Source organism: Chaetodon auriga, chromosome 8, assembly GCF_051107435.1.
Source record: "Chaetodon auriga isolate fChaAug3 chromosome 8, fChaAug3.hap1, whole genome shotgun sequence".
Taxonomy (NCBI): Eukaryota; Metazoa; Chordata; class Actinopteri; order Chaetodontiformes; family Chaetodontidae; genus Chaetodon; species Chaetodon auriga.
The window spans coordinates 26884142-26900000 of NC_135081.1; the positions used below are offsets into that span (position 1 = coordinate 26884142).

General features: G+C 46.4%; 1 protein-coding gene across 2 annotated transcripts in view; it reads left to right on the forward strand.

Moving 5' to 3' along the window:
* bbs9 (Bardet-Biedl syndrome 9) overlaps positions 1–15859 on the forward strand; it is a 126101-nt gene that overhangs the window by 13369 nt on the left and 96873 nt on the right. For both annotated transcript variants that reach the window (XM_076737114.1, XM_076737115.1), the window contains exons 7-13: positions 1411–1495; positions 1619–1802; positions 5710–5839; positions 8206–8387; positions 8680–8756; positions 8876–8929; positions 9103–9205. In XM_076737114.1, coding sequence (XP_076593229.1) covers positions 1411–1495; positions 1619–1802; positions 5710–5839; positions 8206–8387; positions 8680–8756; positions 8876–8929; positions 9103–9205 — 815 coding nt within the window. The remainder of the gene's footprint in view (positions 1–1410; positions 1496–1618; positions 1803–5709; positions 5840–8205; positions 8388–8679; positions 8757–8875; positions 8930–9102; positions 9206–15859) is intronic.

Below are 15859 nucleotides of genomic sequence, written 5' to 3' on the forward strand. Positions count from 1 at the left end.
GGACATTGAAAGTCTCAATATTCGTATTCTGTGGTGGACCAAACCACATTTTGTCCACATAACGGAAAACAAGCTTCACTTTCTGCCTGCAAATAAATCTGTTGTCGTTGTGGAGTTTATTTAGCAGACGTCAGTGAAAGTAACAGTACAGTTTTGTGTTGCTTCTGAGAAAAACCTCCAAACACAAAATCCCAGAGGAGTAATTGTTGTCTCCTGATGTAAAGATGGCTGGTATGCATCGCAGTCGATGCCCATAATGAGGCAGCCATATTGGATTGTGGCCCTTATGATTTAAGGTAGATTTCAGACCTGCCAGCCTTGATTAACAGCAGGTCTGTGGTCCAAGTATGTAACACTGAGTGAGAAAACTGTGAGTGGATAAATCAGCAGTTATGTAGCGTTTGGGCTGCTGTTCAGAGCCGGGCTGGGTCGGGTTTGGAGCTCTCTGTCCGTCCAGGTGTTTGAGGAGAAGGATCGAGTCCTGCCAAGCCGCTTCGACTGCCAGCTTCTTACTGGAAAACTCCTGATGCTGAAGACGCCAAAATCAACTGACCACAGATCAGTCTGACCACTTTATCCTCAGCCAGTTGCCAACAGCTCACTGATTAAAACTGATAGACCGTAGTTCCGGGGAATAGCAGGTCAGCAGCTTGTTGACTGACCTGACAGAAGCTGTAAAAGAGAAGGAGAATATAAGACGCTAGCTGTGGACTTTGTTAATAGTGAACATGTTATATGGTGTTCGACTTTATTTAAATGTTAATAATTGATGTGCACGAGGATCTCTGCCCTGGCCTGACTGATGGAATTTCTCTCAGGGAAAGAGCTGGTGTTCTTGTGGTCTCGGGTTAGTGGTAAAAGAAGCAGCATTTGTAACCAGAGAGTCACTAATTTAAGTTCTCAGACTGACTGTGGAACATCTGATGGGGAAACCTAAATGAGAAACGCTCGCTGCACCGCACAAAGCGCCCTTGAGCAAGGCATTTCATCTCCAGCTCTGCCAGCAGCCCACACTGGACTACTGAGTCAAAATAGGAGTAACTAATGGCGTGTTTTCAGTCTTAAAGGTCAGCTGAAGTTATAGCTGAAGTTACACGTCAAGTAAATGTACAAAAGGTTCTAATGTTGATAAATGTGGTCAGTCCTAAAAAACAAAATGAAGAAGTGAAATGCAGAGGGTTGCCTTGGCTTTTATGGAAAATGTGACCTTTAAATTTGAGTCGTTGACTTAATGTTTTAATCACAGCAGAGATGAAGGTTCAGATCGTTGATTTGAGTGCATGTGGAGGTGACGCTGACGTGTCTCGTACATGAAACAGTGGGTGCTCTGACACTACGCAGGAGGCTGAATGTGGTCCTCAGACACTGGTGTGTTTGTGTAAGCAGCTGTCTGTGTCCCTCTGTCTCCAGGTATGAGACTCTGGCCGTGGCTACAGAGGCAGAGAGTCGACAGGACCCTGACCTGCCCCTCAAGACTGGAGGCAAGAGGCTGACGGTGAGTCCTGAACGCACCAGCCGCCAGAGAGACACTTTAAACCGACCGATGTGTGCACGGGACGAGTCTGCTGATGGTCGTGAATGCAGTTTTGAGTGGAAATGTGTGTGTGTTCTCCTGCAGCCTGACTGGACATTTGTCCTGGGAGAACAGGCCCTGGACCTCTCTGTGCCCTCCTTCTCCCACTCCTCCTCCTCCATCTTCGTTCTGGGTGAGAGGAACCTGTACTGTCTCCGTGACAATGGCCAGATCCGCTTCATGAAGAAGCTGGAGTTCAACCCCAGCTGCTTCCTGCCCTACGCCTCAGGTAAACGTCCACACTGGGTCTACAGCGCGGGGCTTTGGTAGCTGACTATAAAGGGATATATCACCTTTGCAGTCCTCATGTTCTTCTAGCCATCAAGCTTTTGTTCAGGTCAGTTCCTGCACACCTGATCCAGTTAAGGACTTAATGCTCATTGGCTGAGTTGTAGAAGCAGATCTACTGGGCTCTTAACTCTTAATGTGCAAGAATAGATTATAAAGAGTGATGCGAAACCTCTAGGACAGAGAGAAATGGAACAGGATGTGAAACATGTGTTAACAAGTTTTTAAGAGGAATAAAATAAAACCTGTTTGTATCTGTGTGATTCGCTGGTAGAAACACGTAGTTCAGGTGTTTGCTTCACTATCCACAGAGCCAGAGGTCAAAGGTCACAGGGCATGTTCAGCTCTTTCTGTTCTTGAAGGTTTTGGATGCAGGATGTTGTCATGCAGAGAGCTGAGCACAGGTAAAGCTCTGAGGTGTTCGACCAAGCAACACGAAGCTCGCCGTGCATCAGTGCACCTGCCGCAACCAGACTGCTGAAAATAAGTGAAGAAAATGCACAAAAACAAAGTGTTCTGCGCAGTGGCCCGACGCCACGTGACTCGCTCTGCAGGAAGCCGGTTTTGGCAGAACGCGATGGAATAACTGGAGTAGCTCTGCTGCATGCATTAAAACAAAAACTGAACAGATTACTGAACACGTTGTAGTGTATAAACATATGGTGCCAGATGGATGGATCACTTAATAAATACAGACATACAGATTGATAGATAGTACATATGATATACTGCATCATTGCTCCAGTGAATACTGTGTGTGTGTGTGTGTGTGTGTGTGTGTGTGTGTGTGTGTGTGTGTCCATTTTGGGTGATTTTTCAAAGAAACTGGCAGATTAAAACTCACCGTCATAAATCTTAAGACTCTTTAATAATTTCATGAAAAGTTTCATTTTGCAGATACATGATATAGATTATTTACCCAAAATGTGGCAGACTTCATGTCCAAACTGCAGGAGGGACAGAGCTGGAATAACCCTCGTCCTTTGTAGCTTAGACAGGGTTAGATTTGTTTGAGATCTCAAACCGGGTAGTTTATCCATCAGGCCACCTTCACAAAAAGACGGCTTTGGATGATAAAGGTAATTAATTTTGTCATAACGGATATGCAGGATATTGAAGTCGTAGGCAGTACTCCAGACTGTATATGGTGAAACTGCACAGCTCCAGACTCGTCATTCTCTTTGTCTCTGTCGGCTCCAGTTACCCTCCGAACTGGGACAAAAGCTTTAAAGTTGTTTGTTTTTGCATATGGAAGCAAAAGAGGAAAGTGGCAGAACCGATTCTTATCACCGCGAGCGAAGCTAATCACCCAGATACAGCTGGAGCTCCAGAACGGAGCGTACATACGCTAGAATGAAAGTTCAGCGCGTAACCTTTCGAGCATGGAGCAATAAACAACCTTTTTATAAGCAACAAAAATGTTTCTGTCTGGTTCAGTTTACGCAACAATTTACCACAGAACCATTTTTGTGAGAGCATTACACTTGATCTGAAATCCACTGGAGAGCTGACAGATGGAAAGAGAAAATAAAAAAGGATGTGAAGCAAAGCAAAAAAACGGAGTGGAGGAAGGACCCAGGAGGGAGAGCTGATGGAGGGACTGCGAGACCGGCCAAGAGCTCTCCACTCATATCTGTTTTCAATTTTACAATTAAAATATCTCAGCTTTCAAAGTGCCCCTCACTATCTGTTCCAGACGTTATTTAGATTATTCAAATTACTCTTGGAAATAAGCTATAAATTCAGTGCATGATGTGCCACTGCAACAAAAGTAGCCTTTATTGGGTCGTGATTCCCGTCAACAATGAAAACCGCAGAGAGATTCCCACACGGCTGGAAGACGGCAGCGTCGGGACCGCTGCAGCGCTCTGTGTCCCGCTCGCTGCTGGGTTATTGTTAACAGGCCGGCCTTCAGCGACACTGTGACTGTCAGCTGCCACACAACGCTCAGGAGGGCCTCTTCAGTGGATCTCCACAGAACCCGAGTGTGGTGCAGAGGAGGACAGACACCAGCGATCTCCTGGGTGTTTCCTAACGCTTTCCTTCTGGCCTTCAGCCTCACAGCTGCCTCTGCTGGACCGCTGCCCTCCCTCTCTCCCCGTCTACCTCCCTCCGTCTGTCTGCTTCTTTCCCAAATAACTTTACTGGACTGACTGCTCGTCAGAAACTAGTTCAGCTCCTGCCTTCAGTCCACAATCAGATGGTAAAAAATATATGAGAAACAAGACAAATAGGTGACGGATTGATTCAGATTAGGGCACGATGGCTCACTGGATGATGAGCATGACAATTAAAAACTGAGAATACACAGCAGTAGAAATCACTCGTGAGCCAGTTAACATTTCCTGAGCACTGAAATCAAAGCTCCTGCTCTGCTGCCTCCTTTTCAAACATTGTTTTTAGGCAGTCTGGCCTTCATTGGACAGCATGTAGCAGAGAGGCACCTTCTGCTGTGTGTCTTACATCAATTTTCTCCTTCAAGGAGTCATAACGGGCACGTTGGGAAGGAGAAAGAAGAATGAGAGGGAGGGGGAAAAGGCAAATGAGAGGGTTAGAAAAAGCATGAAAAAGATAACCAGAGAGAAAGTAGTGGTAGAAGGTAAAATTGAAAGGAACAGAGGAGTGAAGGAGTTGGGAGGAGATGAGAGGATGAAGAAAAGGAGGGAATGTGGAGAGAAGAGCTGCAGATTGAAACAGGAAAGGACAGCAACGGCTTGAACGTGACGGCACAACGCAGATTGGACCTTTGTAATTAGATTTTAATTATAACGCTGATGCTGAGATACAGTGGAAGGTGTGTGTTTGCTTTGATGTGGCACCAACACACACTCTGTCATTTTGACCCCTGCACCGTACCGCCCTGCTGACCGCCGCCGCCGTATTATAGCTGGTGTGTTGGACTGTGCGACGGAGGCGTGTTTGTTTTGCGTGTGGCCGTCACCTCAGATCTCTGTAGGTGGTAACTGCACCACTGGTGGGACGGACTGGACATTTGTGTGTGTGAAACATAAGTAGTGAAACGCTGGTATTTATATTCAGTGTTTCTAGCCACGAGTCACAAGAGAAAGTGTGTATGAAAAACCGACTCTGTCTTCAAATGAAAGATGTGAATTCTATATGCAAACCAGATGTGAGACGTAAAGAGATGATTTTTCTTTACAGGAGAGATCAAGTTGCACTCATCTTAAAGGGCAGTGCCACCCACCGCAGGGTTTGTTAGGTCTGTGCTCTCTGGGTGGATTTATTCTGACTCGTTCTGAAGGTAGACGGCTGATTTTAAACCTCATCTGGTTGTTTTATGATCATTTGTTATTTTATATGTTTTATAGATATGAATAATTCTCTTTCAGTGGACAGTTATACCAATGCCTCAGCCGTGCTTTTCCCCAATACAGACCATACTCACAGGAAAAGCTTTCCCAAACCTGCCAATAATCATATCATTAATCCATAAGTGCAGCAGCTACACATGCATGTTCACACTAACGTACAAATCTGAGTGAAAGCAAGAAAAGAAGGGGAAAAGCTGTGTATTGTCTCAGGCAGAGCTCTGTGTTCGCACCCCAGTTCCATCATTAATTCAGTGGTGATCTACCAAATGTCTGACTTTGGGAGAGTTTAACATTCAGAAGAATTATTGGAGCTGCTCAGTCCTGTTTGTTCTGCAATGAGGTGAAACTTATTGAACTTTGAACTTTTCTTCTGTCGTGTCTCTTCCGCTGTCCTCCTGTGGGTTTGGTAATGTGAGCTGAGTCACTGCTGAAGAACATTAACTGAACGTGAATCATCACAGCGAACATAAACAGCTGATGTGAAAATTCCTTTTTTTTTTGTCTCATCTCGTTTAGTGACGGACGGCACGACCAACCTTTTGCTCGGTAACCACACCAACATGCTGCTGGTCTACCAGGACGTGACTCTGAAGTGGGCGGCCCAGCTCCCGTTTGCGCCCGTGGCCGTCCGCGTCGCCAGCTTCCCGTGAGTGCCGCCTCCAGCAAAACACAACACCTGATGTCACAGTGTCCTCTGAGGTAGATTCAGAGCTGACGGTCGAGCCGCAGTGAAACACAACAGCTTCCTGTGGATTCAGAAAGGACTCGTTACTGCAGCCTCCAGGAAGGAGCGGCTAATATTACCAGGCTATGCATTCTGTCCAGTAGAACAAGGGAACAAAACTGGTGTTATTGTTGAATTCCCAGGTGACTCCTGTGTGTCTGTGCTGGGAAACACAAAGTTTATCTGCTAACAGGGAAAACGTGCTTTAAACTTCTCCCAAAACTTTTAGAAGAACAACATCTCAGTTACAAAGTGAGTATTTTAAAGTGGTCAAAAGTCTCTTGGAGACAAACTCCATGTTGTTTCTTCACACACATAATCACACAGACTCCCGTGGGCAGGTTTGTGTTTTGTGTTTACGTCACAGTGATGTTTAATTCGTTCGTCACACACTCAGACACACTCAGACTCAGCGTGTGTGCATTTCCACAGCACAGGTGTGTTTTTGTGTTATCAGCTTGTGAAATCCAGTGTGTGACTTTTCGACAGGAAATGACCCGACAATGTTTTCCAGCTGTCCAATCGGAGCAGAGCAGGGAGGGGCCAGCTGCAGCCAATCATTTATCTTTTTTCCAAACAACTCCAATCAAACCGCTATTTGATACAGCAACAACGCAAAACACAAACATAGCTGACAAACGATGCGGTGTGTGTGTGTGTGTGTGTGTGTGTGTGTGTGTGTGTGTGTGTGTGTGTGTGTGTGTGTGTGTGTGTGTGTGTGTGTGTGTGTGTGTGCGCGCGTGCACACACGCGTGTACGTGTGTGTGTGTTAGATGCAGGAGATAGTGTGTGTCTGGGTCGCTGTTTGGTTTAGTTTGAGGCTGTGTTGTTTTAAAGCGCTCGATAGCCATCGTCTTGTTCGGTGTGTCGACGGTGCACAGAGGGACACGCACACACCGGTGCACACAAAACAAACACACACAAACACTCCAGCAGCTCACTGTGAATGTTGAGATTTACAGCAGCGCACCAGGAGTCTCTGCTTTGTTTTTTGGGAGGCAGTATTGAATTTTATTGCCTAATTCTGCCAACCCCGGATTGGACGACCAGCCTCCCTTTGGCTGTCCACACCAAGTCCAAGTCCAAATTTGGACCCTTTCTGAAACAGACCCGTGGAAAATCAGAACCTGGCACGCAGAACGTGATGTTTAAAGAAAGATCTGAAAGGAACCGAAAGTATTCTACTCAATCAAAAAGGAAGAGCGCTAACGCAGGCAGCAGCACGATGGCCAGGAATTAACGAGCACGGCTGAACAGAGAGGCGGCGTTTTCCTCACACTCCACAGCTCGCACTCTGCTCCCATCCCGTTAGTCAGGACACGTGTATCAGCACATCTCCCAAACCTCCAGCAAACGTCTGTACAAGGTGGTGATAATTCTCTCTCCAGCCCTCCAGACAGCTGACCGTCGGCTGTGACGGTGGGCCGAGCAGCCAAAGCTTTCGGATGGGCCTTAAATGTTTTATTCGGGCTCTTTTCGGGCCGATTGCTCAGACCACCTCTGCAGGTCTATCCAGATGTTGGCTCCAGGCTTTAATATTTACTCCTCTCATAGTTTAATCGTGTCAGTGAGGAGTCTTTTCTTTGACGGTCACAGCTTTGTCTCCTCTGTACTTGTGGTAATAGCAGCTAAAGTTGCCCTAAAATTACACTGAAATCATCTGAGAGCGTTGATCTGTATGGGTGAGCGGGTGAGTTTGAGTCTGTGAAGACGGTAAATGTTTTGTTCAGGTTTTCATAGTTTCTAAATACGATTCATTCTTGTTAGTGTGAGCAGGACGGACTGCGGCCATGTTTGTGATCTGGCTAACAGAGACGCTGACGTGGCAAAGACACCGGAATGACAATGTAAATGTGCCTGTTTGTTTGTGTGCGAGCATGTGTGTGCCTGTGTGTGTGTGTGTGTGTGCCTGTGTGTGTGTGTGTGTGTGTGTGTGTGTCACTGTGTGTGCGACTGTGTGTGACTTGGTGTGTGAGTGTTTCCGCAGCAGTTAAAGTGAAGGTTTTATGCCCCCTCAGACACCCTCCTGTGCAGGTGTGGAGCCAGCCGCTGCTCTCGACCTGAACCCCTGGTGTGTGTGTGTGTCTGAGTGTGTGTGTGTGTGTGTGTTTTACCGCCCCACTGGACTGGAACTACGACACATCTGCAACCAGTTAACACACACAGAGTTAACCTACGTTGTTGCATCGCTCAGCATTTCCTGGTGCTCTCCTTCGTCCTGCATCACAAACCAAACCTGAGCTTTGCGTTCTGTTCCCCTCAAAGAAAAACTCCTCTCCTCTCCACAGGGAGCTAAAAGGAGTCGTGGTCAGTCTCAGCTCTGACGGTCACCTCCTGTGCTCCTACCTGGGTACGGACCCCTCCTTCTTCTCCACGCCCAAGGTGGACGCCAGGGAGGCCGACTATGAGCAGGTGGATGCAGAGATGAAGAAGCTGCAGAGGTTCATCAGAGAGGCCACGAGGACTCAGGGTAGGAGACGCTGCTAGACTAACAGAGCAGAGGACACAAGGTCATAAAAGAGTCAGATCATTTAATGTTTGCTTAATTTACATTCTTCCAATTAATGAATGAACCAAAGTCATGACGAATAACCGTCACAGGTTACCCGAACCCAGACTGGTGTCTCATGTTTCAAAGTCCAGCTGAGTCTCTGTATTGAGCTAATATGTGATATTTCTGCCGTTTAACTGACAAACTAATAAACGATCATGAAAACTGTCATTTATTGATCTTCTCTGTCTGAACCGTTTGATGACTTTAGACATCCTGCCTAAAACCGACACTGAGGAGGACCTGATCGTCACAGCCTCCGTGTCCTCCAGCATGGACAGCCAATCGGTAAACACAGGAGACACGTGCACGTTTTTACAAGCATAAGCTCACAGACAGACAGACACACACACACACACACACACACACACACACACACTCATCGCTCCCTTTGTCTCCGTCCACAGCAAGCTCTGATGCAGGACATCAACGGTCTGCCCGTCCCTTCAGTAACCGTACAGGTGAGCTGTGGACACGTCCATCCATCACCTCCCTGCTGTCCAACCACTCATCTCTTCTCACTGGTTCCTTTCCTCGTCTCCTCGTCTCACCTCGTCCATGTCCTCTCCTCTTTGCTTTTGTCTTGTTTTGCCCTCCCTGTCTCACTTTTCATAACCTGTCTTCCTCTCTGCAGGTGAAGGTGAAGGCCAGTTGTGTTGTCCAGTCCTCTAAGCTGACCGTCGGCATTCAGCCTCCTCTGTCCGTCACTCAGGACCAGTTTGTCCTGGAGCCCATGGGTCAGTCCATAGCAGCTTTTCTTTGTGTGTGTGTAGTTGGATTTATTTCTCCCCGTCCTCCTTCCGTCAGAACTGTGTGCTTCAGTGAGTGATCCATCACTTTCAGTTTGGCTACATTGGGAACATAAATTAGACCACGTCCAGTGATCAAAGCTTCGATCGCTCCAATTAAAAACACATACTTCTCACTTACTTTTAGTGATATCTCTGGTATTTTTCCAGGCTTTGAGATATCTGAGTCAGTGTGTCCCTGTTGCTCTGGAAAGAGATGCTGCTGTTGAACTTTTCCCGGCCTAAAAGTTATTTATTCGTTAAGTCTTTAAAGTAACACAGCACTGTGATGCCTTTCAAGGAAAGCCTTGCTTTGCTCTGTGCAGCTGGTTTTCTGTAAGATCATCTGTCGTCAATCACTTCTGCTCTCTCCCAGCCTTTCTCTGTCACTCACTCTCTCAGACGCACACACACACATGCAGCACACACAGTTTGTCAGCTCCTCTCCCCTCCTTCATCACGTCCTCCTCCACACAGGGAGTGACTGAGTGAGTGAGAGGTGTGTGTCGGTGTGTGTTTGCTCAGCCCTTATCAGCCTTTACGCGGTGCGTTCTGTCATGTGGCTGCTGTGGAGACGCGGTCACCTCGACCAGGAGGCGCTAACTTTGATCTGAATCACCCAGACGCTGCGTACACACGACCTCCCGACCCCAAACACCGATATCTGCCGTCGGTTCATTAAAGGAACACCGCCCGTCCTGTTACACGCCGCTTGCCGTTCGCTTTGAGCTGTTACACAAGTCTGAACATCCTCTGCTTCCTGTGTTCGACTCTCTCCACCTTACGTGTGCATGTTGACGTGCAAGCGTAAATTTACAGTGTGTAATTCAAACCAGTTGGAGGAGGCTTTTATCACAGGCTGCGTATGGTACCAGGAGAGCAGTTAAACCTCTAACCCGAGCAGTGCCGCTGCCTCGCTCTGCCTGTTACTTGACATATGGAGTCCAACGCTGGCCGTGTTAGATCACACCTACAGTTTGTTTTCTGCGGTCTCTCTCAAGCACGAGTGGAAAACTTTCATTTGTGTTTGATTTTGCTTGAAGCTGTCAAACTATAAGCAGACTTGGAAAGAAAAGTCAAGTGACTGATGAGTTTGTCTGTCTTTTCTGAAGACAGATAGTCCTCGTTCTCGTCTCTTTCGTCTGTGGTTTTCACTTGAGAACACGGTAAGCTGAGCATGAGCATCAGCCCAGGCATTCGCTGTTGTGCTTTTGTTATTCTCGGCTTTCCGAGCTGCCAGATGTTGACATTTTGTCTCCGTTTTACCCAGAATCCGTTGCATTCGGTCGTATTTTTGGCGTAGTTATTATTGGAATTGAAGTCCACCAGATTTCAGATGCTTTTGTTCTTCCCAGCAAAACAAACTGAAGTGAGGGCGCTTTCAAACTCCCAGACTTGATGGATGAAAGCTGCCGTCAAACTCTGGAGCTGTCCACAAAGTAGCACTCAGGCCCTCGTGAAACAGCTGACGGCTGGCATGCAGCAGGTCACAGGCAGCTCTGTGAATGAAGGGACGGCTGAAATCAGCATCAGTCTTCACCAGCGAGCGTTTCACCTGCGTGGTGTAAATGAGATCTGAGCACGACATGCACATCGAGGGGACGCCTCTGTCTTTTCACGCTGCCGTGTGCTCTTTGAGGGTGCTGCTGCGTTATGGAGGAGCTGTGACTGGACTTGTTTTGTTTAATTACTTTTTTTATTCAATGCGCCATCAGTAGAATGAATTCAGATTTCTCTGAACACTGATGGGATGTTACTGCTGGACCTTGTGGGTTACGATTTAGTACAAGCAAAATACTGAAATCGTCCCGTAATTGCCATCGTTATCACTCCGAGGTGTGTAAATCCCACTCGAGGTTACTCAGCATCAGGCGATAGGCCGCAGGTCAGGCTGACGGAGCTCGGATGGTGTCGGCAGGCGTTTTTTGAAGCGTGTGCTGAGGCACAGAAGCTGGATCAACACCAGAAAAATGTCACTTTTTCCTCCAGAACCGCTCTCGACATTCGCCGAAACCATCATCCATCAGAGAGGAGTAGTCACAACGCTTTTTCAGAAGGACCAGTATGGATGGTGAATTTATGATTTCAAGATGTGAGCAGCATTCTCAGGCGGTTGGAACACCACCCATTTATTGTGAGCCCTGAATCAAACTGACCACTGCTTTCCCATGATTCACGGCGCGTCTGCGCTGAAATGTAATGCCTTTTACCACAGTGCATTCTTATCTGTACATATACTGTACGTGACCTCTGCAACTGCTAATTCAAACACGATGCGCTTTTTGCACAACACGCAGTATATTTCCTGTAAATTCTCCTGTCAGCTTCCTCCATTAATAATGGTCACATTTTTATATGACTTGCATTTCATATTCTGGCATATTACACCGTACACATGTTTTGTATGTATTCTTTCCCTGCTTTAATATGTCCGCGTCCATATGTCCATATGTTCAGGGTTTTATGTCTCGCATACATTTCTCATGCGTTTTTGCCAAATGTGTTATTTTCATTTCCTCATTAATATTCCAGAGAAGCCAATTTGGACTTTTCACATGACAAAGAAGGATCTTTACAGCCCATGTGTCCAAAACCGTCTCACAGTGAAACCAAGTGACCTCCATCAGCCTAAGTCAGATGGTTTCCACCGCTTGGCATTTCACTGTGTGTGAAGTTCAGGCTGAAGCTGTCTTTGAAGTCCATGAGGCGTTCTTTGTTCCATCTTAGCTTGTAGACACTGTTAAGGTTGATCAGTATGTTATTAGCATGTGGCTACAGCAGCATACGCCACAAGTGCGTGGACTGAATGCATGACTCAAAATGAATCAAAACTCATTGAAGAAGATTCCCAAAAAGGTTAAAAATAACTTTCTGGGCTCGTCCAATTGGTTTTTCTCCTTGGCAGCAGCGTTCAGCGTTTGGCTGTTTCTGGACGATGAGAAGCTGTGAGTCACTGCGGCGTCACGTTCACGCCGCTGAAGAGATGCTTTGTTTACATGAGTTTAGGCAGTGGTCAAACGGGTCAAATTCAGAAGCCTCTCTATTAACACACACACACACGCACACACACACACACACAGACTGGTACAGACACACACACCCAAGTCATATAAATACTTTCTCATACATTTCCATGGACACTTAAACATAAACACATGCACGTGTCACCCCAGTGTACTGTTTTAAGCGTGTGTGTATATTTGTGTGCGTGTGTGTGTGCGTGCTTGTGTGTGTGTGTGTGTGTGTGTGTTTACGTCACGCTCTTTTGTCTTCCTGCACACAGAAATCTGGCGCTGGCTTCCACTAGTCAATCAACAGCTCTATACTGCGAAACATGAGAGGCACCGAACACACACACACACACACACACACACACACACACACACACTTTCTGTCTTTTTTTTTTTTTCATTCTCCCCCTTTTCCTACTATCCTACCTAAATGACCCCAAACTGGCCTGCTTTGGCCTGGAATGGCCTGGCACAGCTCTGAAGCAGCCGGACCACCGCGGCTGACCCTTTCTAGTCAGATCTGGCCCCGAAGCAAGTGTTTCACATCCGTTACAGTCCTGGAAAATTAGGATAAAATAAATTAATGGAGGCTCTGTGAGTTGTACTGAATGCTGGGACTTGGCTCCGAGGAGCTGGATCCCAGTCACACAGTCAGTTTACTTTGTGCTTTTGTCCAGAAAATCGCACCCCGCTTTATGGATTGCAGGGGAAGTGGCTGAACTGTAGATGGAATAGTGCCTGGTATACGCTGCATGTAAGCACAGTGTGTACGCAGATATAAATCACAGCAGGAAAAATACAAAACAGCAAGAAAATGACTTCCATTACCAGGAAATGTTTCATTCATTTTAATGTTTCACTGCTGAGGTGCAAATGCGCAGCTTCGTTCCAGACCCTCTGGAATCCATCTTGGCGTTTCAGGTTCAGTCGGTGTCTTTGACGGCCGTCTCAAAAGAATCGAGGCCATCAGAGCTTTGTAGGTGAGATTAAGAATAACGGGAGCGTCGTCTTTATGTGCAGGTTCAGAAAAACTTGAAAAACTGCGTCCAGTGAGACGGACGGATGTGTCACTGCTACTGATTTGTTCAAGCAAAACACAAAACAAAGCAGCAAAGTGTTGCTGATCCTACAGAACTAAAGTTTTCAGAGTTTAAGAAAAGGCAGAGAAAAAATAGTTTTATTCAATAAAGTATAAAACAGATCGAGCTACATTAATAAATCTCCTTTTCATCAGGGACATTGTCTACAGTGACGTCTAGAATGCATTAAACCTCTGTAGAAACAGAAGCTTCTAACATCTGGATGTCAGTCTTGGAGTATTTTTTGGGGTATTCGTATACAGTACAAGGCCGTAGCTCCTCTCTCGCTCCCGTTTCTCCTTTAAGCTTTCTTCGATGCTGATGTCATGAGATGACTCATTTCAACCTCTTATGTTTTTTTTGGAATAATATAAACAATACCAAAGAAAAGGAGCAGACTAGTAGCTGTGACAAAGCGCCGGGTGTTATGGGAAAAACGTGGCAGCAATTTAGAGAAACAGTACTGTAGCAACACTAATAACAAGAGCGCTGCTGTGACACCTCCCCTGTCTGTGTCTCATCAGGACTTTATCTGTCTCACTCTGTGTCTCCCTCACCGCCTCCTTTTCTGTCCGAACACACACTTCCACCGGTACGAGCACATCATACGAGGAACACTGAGCCTTACAGCGTTCAGCTCTGTTGGTACAGTGCATGCTTTTGTCCATCTGCTACAGCTGCTGTGTGTGTGCGTGTGCACGTGCACGTGCGTGTGCGTCCCGTAGTCGTCCCACGTGTCTCTGATTCTCCGCCTGTGTCCACACTTGTCTCTGTGTGATGTTTGTGTGTGTTGAGCAAAAGTGTGAACGTCGACTCGAGTTTATTTCCGAACCTTTTTGAAGGGATTTGTCACAGAAAACAAAGGACAATATAAGTGGTGTGTGCACGTGGTGTTCGGTGTTGGGGTGGGGGGCTGTGTGAGGAGGAGGAGGAGGAGGAGGAGAGGGGAGGAGAGGGGAGGAAGAGGAGGGGAGGTAGCGCCTTCTGACTTTTATTGTTATTCCAGTTTTTATTCGTCTCAGATGGCGACTCAATCCCCTGTTCACCGCACACTGCCTCCTTTGTTCTCCCTCTCTTTCCTACTCTCACTCCCTCTCCCTTCTCCTCTTCTCCTCTTTTCCTTTCTCCAGTTCCTCTCTTTCATTTGTCATGCTGTCCCACGATGTCTTTCGTTTCTTCCCTCCCTCATTCCCGTCTCCTTCCCTCTGTTTCCGTCTTTCCTTCTCCTCCACGTCCCCTCTTTCCTTCTCTCTTCTCACTTCCCATCCTTTCCTGCTTTCTGTATCGGCCTGTAGCGCTCTTCCTCTCCTTCATCACACACATACACACTCCTGCACACAAGACTAACTTTCACACATCCGCGTCTTCCACAAAGTCGGTGTCCAGAAGCAAAAAGGTGATAAAGTTTAATATCATTTGAAATTTTTCCCTTTAGAAAAAACAATATTTTAATTTTCTGATCAGCTTCAACATTCAGTTCTGACATGATGGTGCAGTTAAATCATATCTAAGAAATTACTGTCAATTCATTTCCGATCAAACGGGTTTTCACCTTTTGTGTGAGCTGCCAAACCCTCATCCTCATCTTCATCCTCATCTTCTTCCTCATCCTCATCCTGTGAAGAAGCTAAAGCTCGTGTTGAATGTTGAAGTTTTGAACATAAAACTCTGCGCGTTGGACATTTTATCTCTCTGAGTGAAGATCAGGTTGTGTTTAAGATCAGAAGCTTAACAGCGATCCGACCCGGCCCTGACCTGCAGAGGTCAAAGGTCAGCGTTTAACACCGCGGCGATGGTCACACACAGGTGAAGCAGGAGTAGACCAGGAATCTCTGAGCAAATTTACCCTCCAGATTTGTTTTTCTCTCTGTGTTTTGCTTTTTATATTATTTGCACATGGCAAAGAAAAGGTAGACACACACACACACACGCACAAGCACACACACACAAGCACACACACACAAGCACACACATGCCCCGTCCCCGTCTCCCTGTGCGGGATCGATCCCCATCTCCACCCCTCTCGACCTTTCACCTCCTCCAAACAGTCAGCACTCAGTTTAACCTGAGCTGTCAAGTGCTATAACCTGAGGACAGCCCAACACTGTGCCACACACACACACACACACACACACACACACACACACACACACACACAAAAAAAAAACCCAACCCCAATTCTGCTCTTTGCACTGATGCATTGAAGATAATATGAGGCAGAACTTTACTGACCCCACGCTGGAGACATGAAGATGTTACAGACAGCAATGACAGAACAGGATAGAAAGAGTCTCAGAAAAAGAACAAGATAGACAATAAAACTAAATATATGTACATTCTGTACACAAAACAATATTGCCAATGGAAATGTTTGGAATTGCACAGAGTAAAATATGGATGATAACATACAGTTTTGTACTATTGCACAGTTCAAAATATATAACACAGAAAAAAAAAATATGTAATGTTACAAGATATTTGCATGGACGCAGTGGATGTTAGCAAATGTTAAA